At 31.5% G+C, this 21,712-nt stretch overlaps 1 protein-coding gene across 1 annotated transcript in view; it reads left to right on the top strand.

Annotated features, from left to right (window-relative positions):
• The window catches only part of LOC135951975 (cytadherence high molecular weight protein 2), a 97,641-nt gene that overhangs the window by 57,085 nt on the left and 18,844 nt on the right, over positions 1-21,712 (top strand). Inside the window, exon 3 of the mRNA XM_065501735.1 lies at positions 15,248-15,398. Within this exon, the coding sequence (XP_065357807.1) occupies positions 15,248-15,398 (151 nt within the window). The remainder of the gene's footprint in view (positions 1-15,247; positions 15,399-21,712) is intronic.

Raw genomic sequence — 21,712 nt, forward strand, 5'->3', positions numbered from 1 at the left:
AAAAATACCAAAAAACCAATTTGTCAAAAAATGTGAAAAAGTACCTTTAGTTCTGCGGCTCCTCATATAATATTACTGACGAGCACATTATATATCCCAGGTAATTTTGCGTAAAGTCAATTGTTACTTTAGTGTCTCAAAGTGATCTAGAGGGTAGCAACATTGAAGATTTATTTTGTACTGTCCTTTAGAAATAGTTATTTTATCCACTGATTACTTATGGTGGGGATAAGATTTGTTTGTTATGAAAATTGGGCAATTTAGGTCCTTGTTTCAAGAAATACTGTTTGAGCAGCAATAAATATGTTGATTACGCGATAATTCTTAGTACTCTGAAATTATACTGTAAAGTACGGCGAAAAACCGACAACATTTGTCCCTAGTCACCATACAAGGCTCCCCTCAGAAAATGATTTGAACATTCAAAATTGTCTTATAACAACCAATATCGTGATGAAATTGGTCACAAACAAGTTTTATATGAATCTAAATCTTTTACCAACTTTTATATACGAACTTCCAGGAATACTTAAAAAATCAAGATAGTAAAATTTTAAGGGCCATTTCGAGCATTTGTGTTGCGAATGTTTGTATATTTCTCATTAGATTTTCTGATTTAATTCTGCAAGTAAATATACTATACATATCTATTTCGCTAAAAATTATAAGAAAAACTACCTTCAAAAAGTTATTACATATTTACTTATGTAAGCATGTTTTCTGTGAACTCTGAAATTAATTAGTTTATTGCAACAGAATTTTCGTAGTCTTTGTAATTTCTTGAAAGTCTATTAAAATACGTATATTGCAACTTGCAAGAATATAATATGAATTCATACAAGACTTTTAGTATGCTTTTATATTGTAGTCTTCTAAGTAAATTTAAACGAAATATATATATACATATATTCTTTTATATTATTTGCAAAAACGCAAGCAATTAATATGCATATCATAAAATTATATTTCCATTTGACTTTTATGCTTTTCTTGTGCCATCAACAATCTCTTGCTCCACCCAACATCCAAGTCTTTTGTAATTTTCCACATGTTGCCAAAAGCAAATGCAACACAATTTAAGATGTAGTAACAAGATTTCAAGCAACAAGTTGGCTGGCTGACTGTAAGTACAAAAATAAATGCAAACAGCGCAGTATCATCATATTTCTTATAAAAATAGTTCGTTAATTGAAGAGTTGAGTTTGTTTGTAATTCAGAGTTAAATAATAACATTTTGTTTCAGCTACGAATCTTTATATGAAAGTTAATTAAAAATGTATGACGTCATGCTTTTCTTTTAAGATGAAAGAACACGTAAGATTTTCATAATACAAGTTGAATGTCCTTGATTTTGGAATTGAAATAAAAGAAAATCTTATAATAGTTATATTGTACTTTGTATGAACTACATAATTCATATAAGTTTATATAATCGAACTGTTTTAAGAATATTTAACCTTGTCACATGATTGGGAATCATTTGTTAAGGTTGGTTATAGGTATGAATTGCAAACAATTATACACCATTTCAAAATTGTTTAAATTATTTTATTTAATTATTTATATTCTTGCGGAAACCATAATATGTTTAAGTTACCATTAGCAAACATATAATTTATAATAGTAATTAAGTATATTTTTGTGGCAACAATCATATACATATATATAAATAACACTATGCAACAAATGAAGACTTTTGGAAAAACACAAGATCATGACAGCATAGGTTCGACTCTACTACCAAAGGGTAGTAAAACCCTATACTCAGTTTGTCCATTTTGGCGACCGCTTTTTTTTTAATGGCCCCCAAAGTTTCTGAAAATCTGTGGGGCCTCTAAAAAAGGTGTCATCAGTTTTTGGTTAACAGCCAATTCAGACTTTGTGATACGGCTTAACTTTATATGGCAATAATATAGCTAAGAGTCCGCCAAATAAATTTTGTTAAAATTTTTTTCCAAAAAATAGCTTTTTCGTGCACTTTTTTGGAAAAAAAATTAACAAAATTTATTTTGCGGACTTGAATTAGCTGTTAACCAAAAACTGATGACACCTTTTTTAGAGGCCCCACTGATTTTCAGAAAGTTTGGGGGACCATAAAAATAAATCGGTCACCAAAATGGACAAACTGAGTATAGGGTTTTACTACCCTTTGGTAGTAGAGTCGAACCTATACAGTCATGATCGTGTGTTTTTTTCACTGTTGCACTGTGTAACAAGTAAGAAAGTATGGTCGGTCAAGCCCGACCATATAATACCCTACACCAAGTAAATGAGTAAAAATATTTTTCTTTTAAAATATCAATAATTTATATTCATGAGTGATTTTCGGAAGTGGGCCTTATATGGGAGCTATGACCAATTATGGACCGATCACCTTGAAATTAGGTCGTGTGATTTATGTCTATATTAAATTTAACTATGTTGAATTTGGTGTGTATACCAACATTTTTAAGCGATTTATGCACGTTAAAGTGATTTTCGGAAGCGGGTCTATATGGGAGCTATGACTATGGACCGATCGTAACAAAATTTGGTGACATGAATTTTTTATGTATAAAACTTATTTAGAGCGAAATTTGTGTAGATACATAGATAAATTAAACATTTATGACCGATAAAGTCCAATTTCGAGGGGACTTTGTATGGGGGCTAGGTGAAATAATGGACCGATTTCAGCCAGTTTCAATAGACTTGGTCCTTGGGCCGAAAAAGTAATATATACCAAATTTGATCGAAATATCTTCAAAATTGCGACCTGTACTCTGCGCACAAGGTTTACATGGACAGCCAGCCAGCCAGCCAGCCAGCCAGCCAACCAGACGGACGGACGGACGGACGGACATCGTTTAATCGACTCAGAAAGTGATTCTAAGTCGATCGGTATACTTTAAGATGGGTGTTAGACTAATATTTTTGGGCGTTACAAACATCTGCACAAACGCATAATACCCTCCCCACTATGGTGGTGTAGGGTATAATTAATGATCATAAAATTGATAAAAAAAAATTAAAAAGTTTTAAATGGTTCAAATGTATTTTTATACCCTACACCACCATAGTGGGGAGGGTATTATGCGTTTGTGCAGATGTTTGTAACGCCCAAAAATATTAGTCTAACACCCACCTTAAAGTATACCGATCGACTTAGAATCACTTTCTGAGTCGATTAAACGATGTCCGTCCGTCCGTCCGTCTGGTTGGCTGGCTGTCCATGTAAACCTTGTGCGCAGAGTACAGGTCGCAATTTTGAAGATATTTCGATCAAATTTGGCACATATTACTTTTTCGGCCCAAGGACCAAGCCTATTGAAACTGGCTGAAATCGGTCCATTATTTCACCTAGCCCTCATACAAATGTCCCCTCGAAATTGGACTTTATCGGTCATAAATGTTTATTTTATCTATGTATCTACACAAATTTCGCTCCAAATAAGTTTTATATATACAAAATTCATGTCACCAAATTTTGTTACGATCGGTCCATAATTAGTCATAGCTCCCATATAGACCCGCTTCCGAAAATCACTTTAACGTGCATAAATCACTTAAAAATGTTTGTATACACACAAAATTCAGCATAAATAACTTTCGTATAGACATAAATCACACGACCTAATTTGATGGTGATCGGTCCATAATTGATCATAGCTCCCATATAAGGCCCCTTCGAAAAATCACTCAAAAATATAAATTATTGAAATTTTAAAAGAAAAATATTTTTACTCATTTACTTGGTGTAGGGTATTATATGGTCGGGCTTGACCGACCATACTTTCTTACTTGTTTTCTCTGGGTTTAGGTATTTTGTATCCTTTGAATTAATTTAGATCCTGAAATCAACAAGAGACAGTGTTTCATTTAAGGCTGGCTACCGTTACCGAAATAACTGCAATTACCGTTACAGCTAAAATACCGTTACCGATATAATCGTAAATACCGTTACCAATTTTCTATATAGGGTCGAAACCAAAAATTTGCACAATAATAACTGTTGATGGTCAAAAATTAGTTTTCGGCTATCTCAATATCTGGAAAGGGGAATCGTTTGTTTGGTCCTGACGAACAAGATTCCGACATTTTTTCGCCCCCATATGAGATCTGGTCACCCTACTCTGCATCATTGAATTTAGCAAATCGCTCGTGCTTAATGTCTAATATGTCATGAACTATGTGGCACTTAGCGCCGTCCTATTGTTGTCCATATCATTCAATACGGGCCAAAAGTAGTTGGAAGCCATCGACCTATAGCACGCGAATTTGACAGTGATGGACTGGCTAAAGACGTTCTAAAAGAAAAATGGACCGATAACGCTGCATAGTAGACCAAATGTCCAATCTGGGTTTTGCGGGTTTTGTTTTTAGTCGAAATGTCAATTTTAAGACAAGAACGGTTCACTGTTTGGATAAACGCTCAAGACAACAAAAATAAATCGGGTGCCGTTATTGAGTATGTTATGAGAAAAATTGGATTTACAGAAGAAGGCAATAATAGGTCTGTTCATTTACTTTCCCAGTAAATACTTGCAACGAGAGAATAAATTCAAAATTTACAAAATTACTCTCTTAAATTCTCAAAAATAGTAAAAAGTAAATGAACGCTTTTCCAGTAACAATTGTTTTATACACACAATTTCCTTATTTTATTTCTTTTAAAATGTATAAATACTCACATTTTCTTCAATTTTATTGAAAATTCTTTTGTTTTGACATTTTTGCACCAGAAAAATAAAATTTTAAATAAATAAACAATAACACAAAACATATAAAATATAAGCTGCTAACTATTGTATAACTTGTAACTTGTAATAGTTTGCAACGAGAGAACACTCTCTAAAATTTATACGCTCTTGATTTTTTCTCTACTTACAAGTTTTTGATTTAATGAACGCTTTTCCAGTAACAATTGTTACTAACTAGTAACAACTTTTAGTTATTGAACATAGTTAATGAGAAGTACAAAAAAGTAAAGCAAAATGTACATAAATTTCTTCATGACCTTGGAGAGAAATGGAAAAATGTGTGTAGGAAAAGAAGAGATTTTGAAGTTAAATATGAAAAGTGGCTTAATGGTGCCTTAGTTTTAATATCGATGAAAAGGATTCTGAAGTTGCTGGTCCCTCCACCTCAGTTACTCATATACCAAAAACGGAGTTTGCTGAAAAAAGTAAGAGGACCCAACTTTTAAATGTTTCTTCGATTGTAAAATCTAAGTCGTGTGAGGAATTAGTTTTAGCAACAAAAGTTAGTTTGTACAAATCTGGCAAAAGAGATTAACCACCTCTCCAACGAGAGCAACTAAAATTAAAAAAACAGTTTTCTGCCTCACTATAGTAAACACACATACATATAAGTTAATGCAAACAGGCAAGTATCCAACGTACCATGTTGTAAAATCTGCGAAAGAAAAGTGCTATCCCAGTAATATGATATTTTCGGATGTTTCAGCACAAGTTTCTTTGCAGGGTTTAGTCGATAAGACAGTTAAAAGGTTGGGAGAACTTCAAATTGACTTACTGGAACAAACTAAACCACTTGAAATGTTTATGACATACAAGTGGGGATGTGATAGTATTCCGATAACTCTGATTAACATCTTTTCGCAGTATGTTTGATGCCTTTACAACTTAAATCTAATAATGTCCTTTTATGGCAAAATCCACGCCCTTCATCAACACGTTTCTGTAGGCCTATTAAAATTATTTTTGAAAAAGAAAGCAAGGAGCTAATAAAGCAAGAAATTTCAATTGTTGAGAACCAGATTTCTGCAATCCTGCCAACAAAAATTAAAATTGGAAGTGAAGAGTGTATGGTGCATCATAATTTCTTATTAACTATGATATATGGGAAGGTCTTCAGCACTATTTCAGACTCATCATCCCAAACATATGGAATATGTGGAGCATCACCGAGTATAATGAACGACTTAGAGTCAATTGGAAAACTCTCATGCGATGGAAATTTGTATAAGGTCGGGATTTCTATTTAACATGCCTGGATACGTTGTTTTGAATGTGTTTTACATATTTCATATAAGCTTGTTAAAAAAGGTGGAAGCCTCGTAATGCTGAGGAAAAAGAAAAAGTGGAAAATCAAAAATAGATTATAAAAGAAAATATTAAATCTCAAATGCATTTACTGGTCGATGCCCCAAAACCTGGAATGGGCTCTACAAATGACGGAAATACGGCTAGACGTTTTTTTAGTCGAACAGCCTTAGCATCAAGAGATTGCAAATTATTTTAAGAACAATGTCCAGTGGATACACAGTAAATGTTGCAGTTTTTCGCCTTTACTTAGCAGATACCGCGAAATTATACGTTGAACTCTATCCTTGGTACTATATGCCGTTCAGTCTCCACAAAATATTATTACATGGGGCGGATATAATTCAACAGTTTTCGTTACCCATTGGAATGATATCTGAAGAGGCCTTAGAGTCCAGAAATAAAGATATTAGAAATTTATGTGAATTTCATACACGAAAGAATTCGCGTGAAAGCACAATTTAAAATATAGTCTGAAAGTTTTACTAAAATCTGAAAACTTTAACCCTTAAATCGTGAAGGTCAAAGTTCAAATTTTTCAATATTTCAAATTTCTCATGGAAAGATAGCGAAATGTTATATATTTTTGGGCCGATTTTGATGATTTCAAAATATGTAAAAAAAAATGCATTTTTTCCCCTTGTAAATGCACCTCAAAACTAAATCGCTAAGTCGGCACGGGTTGCCCTTCTTAGAACAAGCTAAACATTTTTTTGGTGGTATTTTATGTCATTACACAAGTTTTCAGGGGGTACCGTCTCAACATTTCCAAAAATTTAATTCTAAGGGACACTCTAGTACATACATATTGGGAATTCTTCGGTTGCTATTTAAAATCGACAAAATCGGCCAACAAATGGCTGAGATATAAGGAAAAAATCGGAACAACCTCGATGTTTGGCCTATTTTTGATCTATATCTGGATTACTAAGTCATTAATCTATATATATAAAAATGAAATGGTCCATGTATGTAATGTCATCACGTGAGAACGGCTGGAGCGATTTGGCTGATTTTTTTTTTATTCGATGGTTTGTAAAGAAAAAAAAATCAAAAATTCCGCGTAAAACTCGGAAATTCTTTTTTTTGTGAGTCCAGTCAACTGTAATAAAAAAGCTCCCTAAAGTATGCAGTACAAATTTAGATATTTTATTTGCAAATAAATAAGAACAGGGTGGTGTGCGTGAGTTGGAGAAACTTGAAGAACTAACATTAGTAAATGCTATCGGGCGAAGCCGGGGCGATCAACTAGTATATAGATATTTCGAAGTCCATTTCCACGATGTATATAAGGCTATAGTAAGTAGGATCTACAATGGGTCAAAATCGGGGAAAAATATTTTTTAAACCTTATAAATTCTTTTTCAAAAAAAAATTAATTTTGTTTCCCTAAAAATATTTAAAGAATTTATTTTAAAGTATAATTTGGTGAACATAAGATTCGGCACAGCCGAATATAGCTCTCTTACTTGTTAGTAGACATTTGGTTGGAAATAGATAACAACTTGGAACAATTTATCTAATTTCAAAGAGCATTTTGATAAGGTTTGAAGGCAAAATAATAATTTAATTAGATATACATACATATATATAAATACCTGTTAATGTTTTGATATAGGCGATAGTACATTTCCGGAAACGTTGTTTTTTCTTAACAATTTTCAGGAAGTTGATGCATTTCTAATATCATCATTTTAAGTAAATTTCGTAGAAAAGTACTAAATGTAATATCACAAAATCAATAAAAAAAATTCAAACTACTTAACCTTAGTATCTCTAGAAAACTTGAATATCAATTGATAAGAAATTTATATTTTGCTATTTAAACTAAAAACTAACAACGTTAACAATCAGTTCTAAAAAGACATATAAATCGAAAGCAGCATAAGAATTATTACAAATATTTTTCCTAACTAAAAAATAAAACATGAAACTAATTGCAATTATTTTAACAATAACTGTATGGATACAGGTATGAATTCTTATTTAAGTACCTTATATTATACTAATATTCAATATCTTTAAGGTATCACACGGTGGCACTATGCCACATTCTCCAGCATTAGATACAGCCATCACTACTGAAACTATTAACAATTCTTTGCAGGATTCCACTAGTATTTTAACGCCATCAACCTTGCCACAACGCATTGAACAACATAAACGAGAACAACTTTTTAAATTTGCTTTGAATCAGCTGGAGAGTTTGGCCAATGATTTATTGCATCAAAGTGAAACCACTTTTACCAGCTTGTTAAATGACATCGATCAGGTTGACTCCATCAACATTAACGCTTATAAAAATAGTTTACAGAACTATTTAAATGATTTCCATTCCTATCAAGCACAAACTGAAGCTTCAATTAAGGAAACCTGGCAAATGTTTAGTAAATTTGGTATTGTAATTGAGAAATTTGCTACAGAGCAAGATCCACAAATCTTACAGATTTTACAAGATTTTGGTTTTTCAAAATTTTATACGCAAATTGAAAACACTGTAAAAGTTTATTTTACAGAATTTTCACAAAAATTCCAAGACTTTGCAAATAATTTAAATGTATTTGAGAGACAAAATGAAACAAAATTATTGCAGTGGTATGAGGAATTTTCGCAGGAGCCTGATACTTCCAAGCAATTGTCAAAATTTTCTGAGTTCTTTGTGGTTTTCTTGGAAAAATAAATTTATTTAATATTAAGAATTTATACTAATAAACGAATAAATACGAATTTATTAAAAAAAAATAAAAATTGTGGGTTTATTTTTTAATTAATTTCGAAAAGAAAATCGTTCGAATTTATATGGGGGATTTCATGTCAAGTGAACCAACAATTTTATTTTTTTGATCAACAGAAAGCTTAGGTCTCTTCTTTGAAGAACGTTTTGGTCGCTTAGTGGGTTGCGAGTGGGATATCTATCAAAATAAATATTTTGTAACTCAAGACATGCAAAACATGCTTGGCCAAAATGTAAAATTTTGTTGAAAAATTGTGTATGAATTACTATCCAATAGAACTAACCTAGGTGCAAATTTCATCCCGATCGGAAGACATCGATTTCAAAAGTTGGTTCACTTGACATAAAATGCCCATATACTTAATGCATTGAATTTCGAAAATGTTTTCTTTCGAGCGTTTCCTTTAACTTTAGAACAGGCAGTGGGTAATGCCTTACTTTTGTAGGTCTACGACAGATATTTCGATGTATTTCAAACGCAATGACAAAATCAATATTTTTGCTTGAATTAGAAATCATCGACAAAAAAAAAATTCATAAATTCGATGGTAGACTGCGTTTTTTTCCAAAAACGTTGTTTGTTTTTATTGCCATCCAATTCCGAAAATCCACGTTTCCAAACTCATAAAATTCCCTCTATTAAACTTCCGCCTTTAATAATTTTTCAGTTGCTATCTTGACGCAGCAAAGTGGGGCAGAATCGAAATTTTTTTTAAATAAATCTGGCATTTCTAAACGGCTGGTCCGATCGGAATAAAATTTGACGTGGGTGTAGCCAAGGAGTATTCATATTAATGTTAATAAAATAGGCCCTACAAAATAGCTCAAACTAGGGTACCTTCGACATGTAAAATTTTTAAACACGTGCCATTTTTTGTTTCCCATCCGATTTCAAAAATGATTGGGTGTGCTATTTATCTCTAATAATTCAATTTTAAAATTTTGCCATACCTTGGAGTCGATTTTTTTGTTAGTTAGACAACTAAATTACCAATAATCTACAGACGATTTTAGAGCAATATCAATTATGAATCCAAAAATAAACGATTTTCAATTCAAAAAACAGTAAATTTTTTCTGTTTTTTGTGCGAACTTAACCCTTTTTTTAATAAAAAAAAACTTTCTTTAAGAACATATAACACTTTTATGTTTTTATGTAAGGTATGTTTACGGAGAACATTTTCTTATAAAAACTATATTCCACTTTTCTAATATATCGGTCTTACGTCCTTCGGAAATTAACCTATTTTTTATCAGAATTTCAAATTCGGGCCACATGTTCTAAAATCCCAAAGCTGGGATCAGAAAACAGAAAGCTGATTTAGAAACCCTGATATGTTCCCTATTTATTTCCAAATTACTTTCTCAGCCCCGTAGGAAATGTGGACCTTATGGGCAAAATTGTAAAAACTACCATTTTAGTTTTTAATTGTAATTGCGGGAATCCCTTTGATCTTTTGACAAGTTTTTTTCCACTTTGTTATTTAGAATGATAAATTTAAAAAACCTTTAAAATTTCGTTGAGTTCTGTTGATAAATAAAGATTTTATTACATATTACATATTTATTGAGTTTCTAAAACTAAAATTTGTATCAAAATTTTAATAGGATTGCACATATTACTACCAATTTGATCCCCGTTTAATCCGAACTAATTTTTTTTGTTTAGATACACAGAAAAAATTATATTTCAATTCAAACATTTATCCCATATTGAACTGGTTTCAATTATTTCATAATTAAATCAAGTATTCATTTGCTCAAAAACAAAATTTCTTCATATTTTCTATTGAATTTTGAGTTTTGAATTTGATTATTTTGACAATTGAATATAAAATTTTCGTTATTGGTTGAATTTAAAATACAAAAATTATTGAATAGATAATTTTCGTAATTGAAACACAAAAAATAACAAACAATAATATAACAATAATATTTGTATTTGAAATTCAACCAATAACGAAAATTTTATATTCAATTGTCAAAATAATCAAATTCAAAACTCAAAATTCAATAGAAAATATGAAGAAATTTTGTTTTTGAGCAAATGAATACTTGATTTAATTATGAAATAATTGAAACCAGTTCAATATGTGACAAATATTTGAATTGAAACGGTTTAAGAAATAGTTTTTTTTAAAAAATTGAAAAAAATTTTAGGTCAATATCTTTATTAAATTTAAAAATATGCCACTTTTATAAATGCCAGATTTATTTCCAAAAAATTTCGATTCTTCCCCACTGTTCGCATTAGGGTGGTCCTTATATTAGACTTTCACGATTTTCAGTGCTTTCATGGTCTAAAATTATTCAGTGTCATCTAAAACCCAAGTGCACAATTTATTAAAAGTTTCGAGTTTTAGGCCAAAATATTTAAATGTTGAAAAAATTCACTTTTTAGCACTTGGCTTTTTGATGATAGGGAAAAACTTTAGGCAGCGAGAATCAAAAAATCCAATACAAAACGTATAAAAATATATGCAGCATATATGTATTTTCAAAAAAACTTGGTTGTTGAAAATTAAATTATTACGGATATTAAACATTTTATTTTTAATAAAAAGTATATAATATATTCGAATAATCGATCAAATTTACTCGAATAAATCTTTACTGGAAATCAGCCATTTTAATATATTCAAACTATTCCCACGTACATACGGGAATACATAAATACCCTAGTACATATGTACGTGGTTTGGATCTGTTATATTCAAACCATCCCCGCCAAATTGTATTTACCCCTAATAATACATCTGTATATTTATATTAGCAACAACTTTGAATCATTTTAGAGATTCTCTCTTTTTTAAATTTATAGCTTTTTCTAACCTCATATTAAAAAGGTAATATGATAAATTAAGCTCACCCTAATATTTTGTAATTTGCATATAAAGAAATACATATGTATGTATTTATGAACATGATTTAAGTCTACATATAACGATAGATAAATTAATAGCAGAACACTTTCATAATTTGTAGGGCCATAAACATTCATTCATTTATCGCATGTGAACTTACTACCAAAGAATATATCGTTTGTTCTTTGTTACTAAGTTTGTATGTAAAAAATAAAATAAACATAAACAAAATACAAGAAACTTTTTAAAAGCACCCTAGGATGGAAATAAATAAACCATTTATTTTATATTTGAATATGTGAACAGCACTTTTTTGCTTTGATTTTCAAACAACAATGTTAACGAAGTGAATTTAAGGGGAAAATCAAGAATACCTCATAAAGCTAGTAAATAGAAAAAAAAATTGGGTCTAGAAAATATGAAAGGTTAAAACGAATTTATTGAACACTATCAGATTAAAAAGTAAATTAAAATTAATCTATAGTGGAATCAATTCTAGTCTACTGTCCCCATATTACGACTATCTATAGCTTGTCTGTTAAAGGATTAATTTAATTTAGATGGCTACATTGTAGTGTCTGTAGCATTGATTGACTACATATATAATAAAGCATGGTGCTTCTATAAGTAGCATAGGGGCGGAAATAGTTCGTTACATTCGGATCTGTCGTATGCAATGGCTTTAGTTTTCATCCAGCTTTTACGAACTCTCGTTAGTTCGACATAAATCCACCGCTTTCATGTATGAGCAGTTCGGTCTCCACGCCTACTTCCCTGGGGTTCCATTCAATTGCCTGCTTGCCAATATCATTATCATCTGTGTGACCTATCCACTTCCACTTCCATTTGCATTTACATATTTATGTTTGTATTGGAATTTGTTGAGTTGTTACCCAATATCTTTTAAAAATTGCACGTCTTTAAAAATTGTATATGTCGAAGGTACCCTACTTTGAGCCTCCATAGCGCCGCCTCTGGATTATTTGAAGGGCTCATTTTAATAATTTAAACTCGAATCCTTGGCTACGCCCACGTCAAATTTTATCGCGATCCGACCAGCCGTTTACAAATGCCAGATTTTTTTCCAAAAAATTTAGATTCTGCCCCACTGTGCAACATGTGAATGTGTGATGAGACAAATATCGTCAGCATAGTCAAGGTCTTCAGTTAATTTTCATGCAATATTCTTCATGTTGCATTAGCATAAATAGATCTTACTCCACTATTATTCTGAGACTGTTGACATGGTCAATAGAGGATTTTCCACGGCGACACCAGTTTGTTCTCTTGAAGACTTGGACAATAACATTTAGCAGCATATTGAAAATAGTGATACCCTTTCAGTTACTACGTTCTGAAAAGTCTCCTTTCTACGAAATCTTTATGATTACACCTTCCAAGAGCAAATCTGATAAATAATTGGAAGACCAAAATCCATCCTTGAGCGGTAGCAGTAGTTCTGAGCTTGTCAGTGGATCGATCAGCAGCAATTCGGGAGGGATATTGTACTGGCCTGAAGATTTGCTTTAATAGCTTCACATATTTCGGGAATAGAGAGATATTCCGTGGTGATATGTTGGTTTCACTCATGTAACTTGAAGTCGCACAGTTCTTTTATTTTTTTTATTCATTTTATCCATCGGACTTGTCATCGTTAATGTCACTCTTTGATGCTTCCCTTTCTTCCACAGATCCTCAGACATCCATTCTTTACGTTCCTTCTCTTTGAAGCCTATATATTTGAAGGGCAGTGTCGACAAAGAGGTTTTCAAGTTTCGCACAGCTATATTCAGTGGAAACTTGGCATTGCGGTGTAGTACTTAGCAACGCCGAGATCCTTCAGTTTGATGATATTTCGTTCTTCCTTATGACTTTCATTCCGAGTGTCTTATTACGTGCGTCTAAAAGAGACCCCCCGCCATTTCCGGCTGATAGTGATGTGATCAATTTGGTTTTCGGTCATATGGTCAGATGAAATCCAATTAAACTTGTGAAGGAAAGTTTAGTTCTGCCACCAATGCCGACAGAATTTGTAGTATACATTTCGGTTAATAGTTAGCCATTTTCCGTCATTCGCCCTAAGCCATGTCTGCCCATTATACTTTCCATACTGAAGTTTTCAGCACCAAACTCCAGTATGGAGTTAAAAGTAGCTAAAACCTTTTCAATTTGCCTATAGAATTCATCATTTATTGATCTTTCCGATGTTTCTGTTTATTATTCGATCCGAGCCAGCTCGACGAGTTTCCTTCGAGAGAAAGATCCTGCACCACTTGAGCTAACTTCGTCAGCCCCAGAGTAGAGTTCCAGAGTACAGAAGGGTTAGACCATCACTGGTCATGTGTTCTCCTGCATCTGCTCGCTAATGCCATGTAGTGCCAATTTATAATTTTTGAACTTTTTACATAGTTGTTCCCATCGGGATGGATGTAAAAGCATCATTACGTTCCGTGTGTCCGTTTTTTCATGGGTTTTTCGAAGCCTACCAGACAGACACTGAGAACAGCCGAACACATTTATATAGCCAGCAGCTTCATGCAAGAGCAGACGTACCATATCAGATACACCCGGCAGTAGCTATTGGTTTTGAATGGCTTCAATGACTCGCCATATCATTTCGAGTATCATTGACACTCAGAATTTAGATGGATATCGGTATAACCCGATATCCCTCTGAGACTCTACTCTCGAAACAGCTGATTGTCCGCGACTGCATAAAGCAGCTACCCCGCATATCTGACGTGCGAACCACTATCCGCAACCTGTGACGCGTCCGGTAGCATTCTGCTATGCTAAATAGGACCTATTAATTCTATGATATATAGTGACAGTAAAAAACTGACTTTTCAGGTATGTGAGAAAAAGTCTCATGAATTTAGATCGATTTCCGAAATAATTTTTGAATGATTTATTCTTTCCTTGCAAAATTAAGCCCATAACCAATAATTTAAAAGCACTCTATTAAAAAATGTGAAACATATTAATTAATAAGTATTAAAATTAATATCGAAATCAGTTTCTCGATCACATACCTGATTGAGCCCAAAATAGATAAATTGTAGCATTTCATTACTGCAGGTTAAATTACTGAACCTACATTTTATAAATGGAAGTAAAAAATATTGAACAGGCACATCCAAAAGTGAATATTGTTTATCAAATTTATCTAGATGTTACCAACATATCCTCCACACAATTACACCTACAATTTACAGGGCAGAGTACACTAAAAAAAAGACAAATTTTGACAAGACAAAATAACAAGGCATCACAAATAAATAAGAAACAAACAATAAAAAAAAGAAAAACATATAAATGCAGGTATAAATTATCAACAAAATATGAATTTAATAAATAAAAAGGAAACACAAAACAAACGAAATAAAAATCATGCATGAATATTTGTACCACAAAAACTTTTGTAAGGTTTTCGAAACAGTTTTCTGCAAATGGTGGTAACGAAACGTTATTTGAGACAAGAAAACAACTGAATAAATTTTTATATATTTTGACAAATATTTACCAAGTAAAGTTAATGTTATTTAGACACTTTTTGCATTAAAATTTGTAATTGTAGATATTTAATTATTTTACTTCGCTTTCAGTTTTAATTTGCCTCGCATTAGTGCTGCTTTAGAACGTCTCATGGGCACAAATGTTGTACGTTTAACTGACCGCAATTATATGAAAGAACTTAGGGAGCGCATCGAAGATGACTACAGGGCTAATTTACAGAAGCGGATTAAGGCAAGAGAGGTAAGTTGGTAAAATATTGTAAAAACTAATGTTGCACAGTGATTCGTTTGACTGGACAAAAATATAAGGAGTTATTGTAGGCACACTATTATTATTATTATTATTGTGAATGTTTAAGAATAAGGTAAAGCTTTAACAAACTTAAACCAAGGACTTCCCATATGTATATTAGAGTGACAGCCGATTTTTTTTTTAGATTTCAAAGAGTGCCGGGTGCAATATTGCCAAATCGGACAACGATTTCTGGACGCGCATCGCGGTTAAAGTTCAGATATATGCAAAATTTTATTATTTATATGGAAAAATAGGTCAAACTCGTTAAGTTTCTTCATTGTTTTCTAGAAATATGTAGATTTATTTATATTAATGAATATTACATTAAAAAAATTTTTTGGATTATTAAACCTGTATCTGCTTTGGGTCAAAATGACCAAAAAACTGTATTATCGCCAAAATTCGGAAAAAAATTAAAATTTTTCAGTTTTTGTAAAAAATTTTCTACTAAATAAATACTTTTGCAATTGAATGCAAAAGAATCGAAATGTGTACATAATTATCGTTGTAATGAGTTATAAATGACAAAATTTGGTTAAAAAATGTTAATGTTATTATAAAATCGCCAGACCATTAACGTGTTTCAGGCCACTTCAACTAGAAATTTAAGAAAAAAACAAGTAAGAAAGTATGGTCGGTCAAGCCCGACCATATAATACCCTACACTAAATAAAAGAGCAAAAACATTTTTCTTTAAAAATTTCAATAATTTATATTTTTGAGTGATTTTCGGAAGTGGGCTTTATATGGGGCTATGACCAATTATGGACCGATCACCATGAAATTAGGTCGTGTGATTTATGTCTATATGAAAGTTTACTATGTTGAATTTTGTGAGTATACCAACATTTTTTAACGATTTATTATTTTGGATAGGTTTTACTTAAAATTTATAAGAGTAAGGAAATTGGGCTCATTCGCCAAAATATGGACAAAAAAATAGTTTTTCTTTAAAAATTTAAATCACAGGTACGGAAAAACTGTACGAGGTATTGACATAATTTTTTCATATTTTTATTCCCTATTATGATCTCAATATATGCCAATATGATGATCAAAAAATTCTGAAATTTGTTTAATAAAATTTTTAAATATTTGAAAATGGAGATTCGAAACGACAGTTAAAAAAATATTTTTTTTGGCCATACCTGCGAATATGTTAATTTTTTTCCTAAATTTCTAGTTTAAGTGGCTTGAGGCACGTTAATAGTCTGGCGAATTTGTAATAACTTAAAAATTTTTTAACCAAATTCTGTCATTTATATCTCATTACAACGATAATTATATACACATTTCGATTCTTTTGCATTCAATTGCAAAAGTAGCAAAATGTTTACAAAAAACTGAAAAATTTGCATTTTTTCTAACGGGTAACGAGGCCATAATTCTTACTTCGTACTAATACCGTAGTTAAAATCAGTAGTTAGCCGACCGAGAGCTGAAGCATTTATCTCGTCGGTTTGTACTCATTAGCTAGCCATAGTCATTGTACAATAGAGCTTACGGATTACATTCATAAGCTCTATTTACCAATAATTATGGCTGTGTTAACCGATCGTTGATGGAATGTAACCGTAATCCTGCCTTAACGTAGCACTTTAGTGCGATTATAGAATTTTGAAATTTTCAACTTTAAATCAACATTAACGGCTACAGATTTAACATGCTAAGTATTAGCGTTAGAGATGCTAATCGGGACTGATTTTTAAAAATCCCGGGGTTCGGGATTTGGTAAAGAATCCCGAAATCCCGACCCGGGGTTTCGGGTCGATTGGTATGGACGATCAAATCGTAAAAAATCGTATAGCAGAAACGCAATCTACACAAAATTTTAAGAAATTATCCCCAAGAAACCATATGTCTAAAATAAAAAAAATATATATACTGAAATATCATTGGATAAAAGATGAAATGCGATAGGAGTTGATTTTAGACCTATGGTTTCTTCTTAGAATTTTCCGTAGAAGGCGTTTCTGCTATACCATTTTTCGTGAAAAAAATCGGCATACTGGTGAAAAACCGTACTTTAGTATAAAAAACTGTTTATTTTAAATAGCTTCTTAAGAATACTATTGCATCTATGGTTTCATTTGCCATTCTGGAACGAATTTTGTTTTCGACATATGCTGTTGCCGAAAAACATATTTCACATTCCATATTTCACATTGGCAAACCCGTTTGCAAATACTTATAACAAATCTGCAAGTATTTTCCTCTTGTTCCTTCAGAAATAAAATGATCTATACTTTAGCAAGTTGAAAATCTACATTATAACTTGGTTTCGTTATTGTTATTTGGGGTTTTTACATTTATTAATAATATCTTTTAGCCAGAAATACCGTTTTCCTTTATTAACTATATTGTAGCAGGAGTTGAGCTTAACAACTTTGCTGAACATCACTTTGCGATATTCGGGCATGTAGAATGTCAAAATGAATGAAAAAGTCACACAAAAATGACAACTTCCCCTATTTATTTATGAAAAACGGGATTTGGAAAATCCCAAAAACCCCGGGATTTAAAATTAAAAAATCCCGGGCTTCGGGATTTAGAAAATCCCGAAAACCCCGGGATTTTCGGGAACTGGATTCCCCGTTTAGCATCTCTAATTGGCGTACACAAAGAAATTCTAAAAATGTTGAATTTTATTTTACGTATGAGTAATATTTATTTCCAACTATTAATACATATTATTCATACGCTAAGATATGCGAGTTTTTATACCCTTCACCATTAGTGGCAAGGGTATAATAAGTTTGTCATTCCGTTTGTAATTTCTACATTTTTCATTTGCGGCCCCACAAAGTATATATCGCACGCCCAGTTCAAAAGTGACACAACTGATAATTAATTTGTCGGGTTATGTAAACGCGAAAAATTAATTTTACGCTTAAACTATGCACAATACACTTGTTTATCTATACAAAAGATATCAGTGTATTCTGTTGTTGGTAACTGTGGCTAAAAAAAACACTAATGTCTTTCATTATGTTTCAATTGATATATATTTATTTTCGATTTCTGAAAAAATAAAATTTTGAGTTGTGTCTCTTTTGAACTGGGTGTGCGATATGTATATTCTGGATCGTTATAGATAGCGAAATCAAGATAGCCACTGTTCGTTTGTCCGTCTTTATGTTGAAATCAACTTTCCGTAGACCCCAAATAACTTACAAACAGATTAATGTATCAGTATATCGAGAATTCTTCCGGCTCGGCAGATTTTTAATCTATATCTGAGTTAATAAGTCATTAATATAGACTATATGGATATAGAATATATGGATATCTAAGATTGATATTATAAGTTTTTTAAAAATGTTGGAATCCAAATATAATTTAACAAAAATAAGTTTCATATTGGCATAAACCACACGAACTAATTTCTTGGCGATCGGTCCAGAATTAGTTATAACTTCCATATAATGCCCACTTCCGAAAATCAGTTGTCAGTACGTCGTCCCGAAATTATCTTCACGTATATCACAAAATCAAAAAAATGAGTTAGGACCATTTTCTGGGGTAAAATTCTTAGATCTATCGATCTGTTCAATCGACAGGTTTATATCTCTTATAATTTTAGAGATATTGTGGGGCAATTTTGTTGTATATCCATTTTTGATAAAAATTTAATGAGTTATGATACCGTATGAGCCATTTTTGTGGATATACAATAAAATTTGTATGAAATTTTACAAATATAAAAATCTTGTGTTATCTTCACGTATGTGATACTAATATTTAACAAGTTTTTAAAAAAGAAAAAAATATTTTATTTTAATTATAATAGGAATTTCGAATTCGCTCTATATTCGTGAATTTTAGAGCATAGAATCTATAACGGTTATTTTTATATATAGAGTGTCTCAGTAAGAATGCAATTTTTGATTTTAAAATAAAAACATGTATTTTTTGAGATAGTTGTGATTATTTATTGGATTGTAAAGACGACATGTTCTGATTAACTACGGAATAAAATATCTGTCAAATGACCACACGGATCTGATGACGAGGTATACATATATGCTTTGAATATCTTTAATTTTGTCTTGAGAAATATTTATTCATGTGTATGAATAAAATTGCCAAAACTCTCTTTCTAGCTCGTATTTTAAAACTTGATGTTGGAAATTCGTTTTCACTTATAGATGTTTTATAGACTAGAGAAAATAAATTGAATTTATTATATTTTATTACTTTAATTTTGGCAAATGGAACTTCTTTAAAATTATATTGGCTTGCTAGTAATGAATAAACTTTCAAATCTTCCGACCGGTTTCCATAATTTTTAAAATTAACTTTTTGGATTGATTTTGTTGTCGAATCTAAAATGATAATGACATATTTTAATTTTAGGTATCGGTCTATTGCACTATGTATAGTGTAAATCTCTTGAATTTGAGAAAGTCCCGGCTTTGACTTTCAAATTACTTCTTTTATACAAAATGTCAAGGAAAGTAGACGATACTATTTTATTTCTGTTTTGTGGCACACAGGAGTCGCTCCAAAGAATCATATGCTCAATATTATAAAATCTTGGAATACATTTTCCAACATTTTAATAATAAATAGTGGTTTTTAAAGCCCGCCAGAACTTGCGAAAGGATTAACGATCTAATGAACTGTCCCACTGTTGTCACTTTTTGACATTTAGAATCAGTATATTCTGTCAAATCATTATAAATATATTGATGCTTGAACAACGCTACCTAATTATCAATATGTACTTCGAAAATCAGTTATTGATTCACCTTATTGTCGACTGTTTTATCGCAAAATTACATTTAGCGATGAGGCTCAATTTTGTCTTCACGGGTTTGTTAATAAACAAAATTGACGCATATTGAGTAAAACTAATCCACAACAAACTCAACACACTTTATTACATCCAGAAAAATTCACCGTTTGGTGTGGTTTACATGCTGGTGGCATCATCGGATCTTATTTCTTCAGAAATGAAGCCGAAGCTGGCGTTGCGGTCAATGGAGATCGTTACAGAACCATGATGAACGATTTTTGTTTGAAAATATGGATTATATATAGCCGGGCGATATCTGGTTTCAACATGAGGCGCTACGTGCCATATGGATACCGCAACCATCGATTTATTGAAATGGACCTGTCTATTGGCCTCCAAGGACGAGCGATTTGACATTTTCGATAATTACCTGTAGGTCCACTTGAAGTCACTAGTTTATGCTGATAAACCAGCGGCAATTGACGCATTGCACGCCAACATTGTTCGTGTTATTTGTGATATACCATCAATTCAATTCCAAAGTGTTCCAAAATTGGAAGTCCATAATGCGCTTCATTAAAAATAACCATGGTGGCATATTCCCGAAATCATCATGTTTTTTAAATAAAAAATTTTTTTGATTAAAATTTACTTCTTTTGTAAATTTTTTACTATTTAAAGTTCTATTCGGCTTAAAAAAACACACTTTAGAACTTGCCATAACAATTTCCAGAGCGATTTACTAAATACATACGTTAATTTTGATTACTGAAAGTATAACTCATATACGTGAAGATAACTTTGGAGAAAAATATTAGTGCAGTTTTTTTCAGTACATTTTCACGTATGTGCCATAAATTAATAAATATTTCGTAAAAAGTGGCGTATACAACAAAATGGTAAATTTTTTTTGGAGCTAAAAATGCCAATAACTTGAAAAATTTCCTCCATGACTTTGGAAATTTTTACACTAATCGATGTAGAATTTCAAGCACTACATAATACAGAAATATCGAAACACTTTTTTCGACTCAATTTTTTTATATAAATCGTTAAAACTTTAAATTCAATTTCCCAAAAAAAATTTTTTGGACTTACGTGAAGATAAATTCGGGGCGACGAGTTGTCAAATTCCTAACTTTTGCTACAACAAAAGACATGATTTAATACAATGAATTTGTTTTTTCTATGAAAAACTTTTGATTTAAAACAAAATTTTCAACATCAAAGTGCATGTCAAAAAACAATTTTTTGACAAATAAGTTTTAGTTTCTATCTTAATAAATATCAACATCAAATGCAATTTGGTGACAAGTGTTACTCCTCAATAAAGTTTGCAAAACAATTTACTTGCTACCCAATTGAAATTGACTGCAGAAAGTCATGTCATGGTAATATGTATTTTGAAATTCAATCCCAATTTTCAATGGTTGTTCTATATTTAGTTCAACATTGACCTTAATAGAAATCAAAATGTATACATGAAATATGACCTCTGCAGTAAAAATGTAAACTTACAAAA

The sequence above is a fragment of the Calliphora vicina genome, chromosome 2 (assembly GCF_958450345.1).
Source record: "Calliphora vicina chromosome 2, idCalVici1.1, whole genome shotgun sequence".
Lineage (NCBI taxonomy): Eukaryota > Metazoa > Arthropoda > Insecta > Diptera > Calliphoridae > Calliphora > Calliphora vicina.